General features: G+C 42.4%; 1 protein-coding gene across 1 annotated transcript; it reads right to left on the bottom strand.

The window, feature by feature from the left end:
- Positions 1 to 1,211: 1,211 nt before the first annotated feature.
- Positions 1,212 to 3,362, bottom strand: LOC147442614 (uncharacterized). Its single transcript, XM_086529687.1, has 3 exons — positions 3,138 to 3,362; positions 2,376 to 2,534; positions 1,212 to 2,276 (listed from the first exon to the last, which is right to left on the bottom strand). The coding sequence occupies exons 1-3, from the start codon at positions 3,360 to 3,362 to the stop codon at positions 1,212 to 1,214; spliced, it is 1,449 nt and encodes a 482-aa protein (XP_086385813.1).
- Positions 3,363 to 3,927: the final 565 nt, after the last annotated feature.

The raw sequence follows: 3,927 nt of genomic DNA on the forward strand, positions 1-3,927 counted from the left end.
TACTTTGGATTCCTAAGGAGTTTTTTATGGAATATCAAGACTTTATAGTGCCCTACCTCTCTAGTATTTGGCAAGAAGCCACTAGGAAAGGGGCTCTTCCTGCTAGTATCAACACAGGAGTTGTGAAACACATACATAAAAAAGGAAGCAAGGAGGATCTGAGTAGTTGGAGGCCTATTACATGTCTGACAACCCTCTATAAAATTTTTGCCCTATGTTTGGCTAGAAGAATCAGCCCAATGATGGACCAAATCATTCTGAAAGAGTAGAAAGGCTTTATTAGAGAAAGGCCACCTTGTGGGAAGGAACTGAGCATGCTTTAGACACTGGTCAAGATTTCTGTTTTTTTTAAAAAGTGGACTTTGACAAGGCTTATGATAGAATGGAGTGGGACTTTATTCTTCAGTCTCTGCATGACATTGGTTTTGGAAAGAAATGTATAAAGTTTGTGCATGTCCTATTAGGTAATGCTTATGCAAGGATTGCAGTAAATGGTGATTTGATAGATGCTATCCACTTAAGGAGATCCATAAGGCAAGGTTTTCCTCTTGCTCCCCTACTATTTGCTATATCATCAGATGCTCTGGGCTAGCTGATCAAGGACAGAATCAATGAAGGTAAAATCAAAGGGATCAATATCCAAGGTGCTTCATATACTCTCTGTCTAGAATAGTTTGCAGATGATACCAATGCACTAATGCATGCTGATAGAGAATTAGTGTCTTCATTTCTTGAATGCATTAACGTGTTTTGCCTAGCCAGTGGCTCAATCATTGTTGTGGGTTAGGTCAACACATGAACATCATACACAGCAATAATAACCATCTACTCCACCATACTTCATTAACAACAATTCAGACACAGTAAACATGACTACTCTAAATATCAGAGTAAGCAGAAAATACACTGAATAGTTGCTGCACTGCACCATCATCATCACATTCATATCAGAGAACAGATACCTCGTGCGCAGATACATTCCCCACTTTTATAGATAAATCCGACTTAACTACCCAGTCACAAGACATTCAACAGACTGCAACTGAAAGACAGTTACATCTGACTTAGCAAAATACAGCTCAGTAAATATCCGATAAGTCAAAATCCGACTTAGCTATTCAGAGTCAGTTTCTAACATGTGCCTCTCAACACATGGCACGCCCCAGTGGTAGATTTCGCAGAAATCTGACCCGGATCCACATATCCCTTGATCAGGAATCCACCCTCTGCTGCCTAGCTTCTTCCTTACTCTGGTCCTCAGCATTCACTTTATAATCCACCAGCTCTGCTTCCTTTACTGCATCTGATTCTGCTGCATCATCTTTTCCCATTTCCACCTCTTGTGCTCTATCTGCAATCTCAGTATCGATCTGCTCTTCTGCCACTTTCTCCTCAGCTACATCCTGCATCAAAAAACTATTAGTAAAATTCTCCTCTTTCTTTTCTGCCTCTGCAAGCTGCTGTCTCTTATTCTCTTCCATCTGCTGAACCTGCTGCTTCAAACAGTCTCTCTCCTTTTGCAATTCCTCCACTTCCTTCAACAATTGTGCTTCTACCTCATGCACTAACCCTGCCTTTAGCACCTCATATGGATACTTAATGACAAATCTCATTCTTTCCTTGGTCTTTTGCCACATCTCCTGTGCAACCAAAGCTAACTGCTGCTTGAGAATAGACACTTCTCCTTCTTTCATTAATACTGCACTCAAGCTAATTTCCTCTTGTGCCAACATCTGTTGCTCTAGTATCTGCAAAGGTTCCAATCTCAACCTCTGAATCTCCACAGTGACCTGTAACTCTGCATTCCTCTTTGCCATATCTTCCAATTCCAAAGCAACCGCTGCCTCCACTTTCTCAGTCCATTGCTTAAACTCCCCCAATGATCTCTTCACTTTTGCTAACTCCATCTTCTGTTTCCCCACTGTTTCCTCCATATCCTGCTCATACTTTACTTTCATCATAGCTATCTGCTCTTCAAACTCTTTCACCTGTGACACCTGTCCTTTAAACTCCATCAATTTTTCTGCATTCCTTTCAGCTTGCATACTCTGAACCTTCAGCATATTATTCTGCTGCCTCACAAATTCCTGCACCTGCTGCAGCATCTGAACTACTTTATCACTGTCCAATTTCCCAGTATCTACTGATACTCCAGAGACTTCCTCAGCACTAAAGTCTAATCTGGAAAACACTCTGCTGACTGGTTCAGACTTCTTCCTCTTGTTGGATAATGTGAAAGCCTTACCAAGCTTTATTGGTGTTTCCTCTGCCTTTACCTGCATTGGTGAATCAACATCCATGGTGCCAAATTCTGCAAACTGCATTTTTGCTGTGATTTCTTCAAAGGCCTCTCCTGGAGTATATTTGGCTTTCACCAAATCCTCATAAGCCTCCATATGCTTAGCATTAAACTTCACAAATCCTGTCTTTTCAGAATGCACCATGATGGGATGCTCAATCTGAACTGGCTGCTGCTTCTCCTGCACCAGTTTTTCTGCTTTCACAGGCCACCTTGCTTCACCATTCTGTACTCTCTGTGCAAAAAAAAATAATGCTGACAAGTAACCACATAACCTACTATTTGCCTGTGTCTTCCTCTTGTCTGAAGAATGAATCTCTGCTGCCAACTTTTCATACACCCAGTGAGCCCAGCTCACTTCTCCTCCCTGCTCTGCATAGCTTAATGGTGCAAAGTTTTCTTTTGACATATAATCAAACTTCACAATAAAGCATAGCCTCTCCAAGTACCACTTAAGCTGCTCTCTCCTAGCATATGCCACATTCTTTAACATGTAATACTGCCTGCCTCCTTCTCTTGGACCAAACTCCTTTTTCAGTGCTTCCTCTGAACACTTTGGAATAGGTGTATTAGGATGCAAAGGCAGCTTGAACACCTCAGACACCAACTCCACATTGAGTACCACATGCGGTGACACTCTCCCCTTAGTCTTCCTAAGTATTTCCAACTGAGACTTTGCATATACATTGTTTTTACATTCTTCCCAAGGCAGAATGGCAAACTCATACAATCCTACCTGCTGCAACCATATGGCGTTGCGCTCTGCCTGACAATCTATGTCAACTTTGAAATCCATAAAAGGATCCATTAATGCTTGCATCACCTTACCTTCTGACACAGGAGTCGGCATTGGCGTTTCCTCTTCTGCAGAGTCACTGTTTTCGTCTGCACTGCTAACGTCAAGCCGCATAGGCAAAGCTTTGCTTCTCAAACGTCGCCCCGAACCTTCGGTCTGCTCCTCATCAGGCTGTGGTTGCATGGCCATCAATTGCTTTGCTTTCGGCATGGCAGGACTGAATAAAGCTTCTTCAAGCGAAAACCCGAATGCTCCGCGCTGCTGCATGTGTACTAAACTTTTGTTGCATGTATGATTATGCTCGCTGCACCATGCACACATATCTCCACCCAGTATCCTTGAAGTGCTACGAAACTTCTTTTCAGCACACTCCCCGAAGTTATTAGTCCGGCCTAATAATTTCTTATTAAAAATTCTGACTTGGTCAGTTCCGACACAGGTACTCTTCCAACATCTACAATGTTGAATCGGATGTGCACTTTGGAACTGCCTACTTCCTCCAACCCGTGAATTATATGGGATACTATGAAAAGACCTCCTCAAATCCATGCAAACCAGCATTTTTCCTTTTCCTTTTGCTGATTCTGAATCTCCTGGCTGTAGGGGTATTACAGTTATGCAGGCTACACTTGGCCAGTCCAAATGAGGTGGCTTTCCCTGAAATTTCTTCAGCCTGAAACCATTAACTGCCTTTTCCACTCTTGTACCAAACACATCAGCTATGATGAATGTCCCTTGTCCTTTATCCTGCACAATCTGATATGGTCCCTGATATCTCAATGACAATTTACCAGGATGTGGTCCCAGCTTAGAGTTGTACAACATTACCCAA

This window comes from Adiantum capillus-veneris, chromosome 14 (assembly GCF_014529385.1).
Source record: "Adiantum capillus-veneris isolate H3 chromosome 14, ASM1452938v2, whole genome shotgun sequence".
In the NCBI taxonomy this organism is placed as follows: domain Eukaryota; kingdom Viridiplantae; phylum Streptophyta; class Polypodiopsida; order Polypodiales; family Pteridaceae; genus Adiantum; species Adiantum capillus-veneris.

Coding starts and splice junctions, on each gene's coding strand:
- LOC147442614 (XM_086529687.1), bottom strand. CDS start 3,362: ATGCAGCAGCGCGGAGCATTCGGGTTTTCGCTTGAAGAAGCTTTATTC. Junction 2,535..3,137: donor AAACGCCAATGCCGACTCCT/GTGTCAGAAGGT, acceptor TTTTTTGCACAG/AGAGTACAGAATGGTGAAGC. Junction 2,277..2,375: donor TGGAGGCTTATGAGGATTTG/GTGAAAGCCAAA, acceptor TCACCAATGCAG/GTAAAGGCAGAGGAAACACC.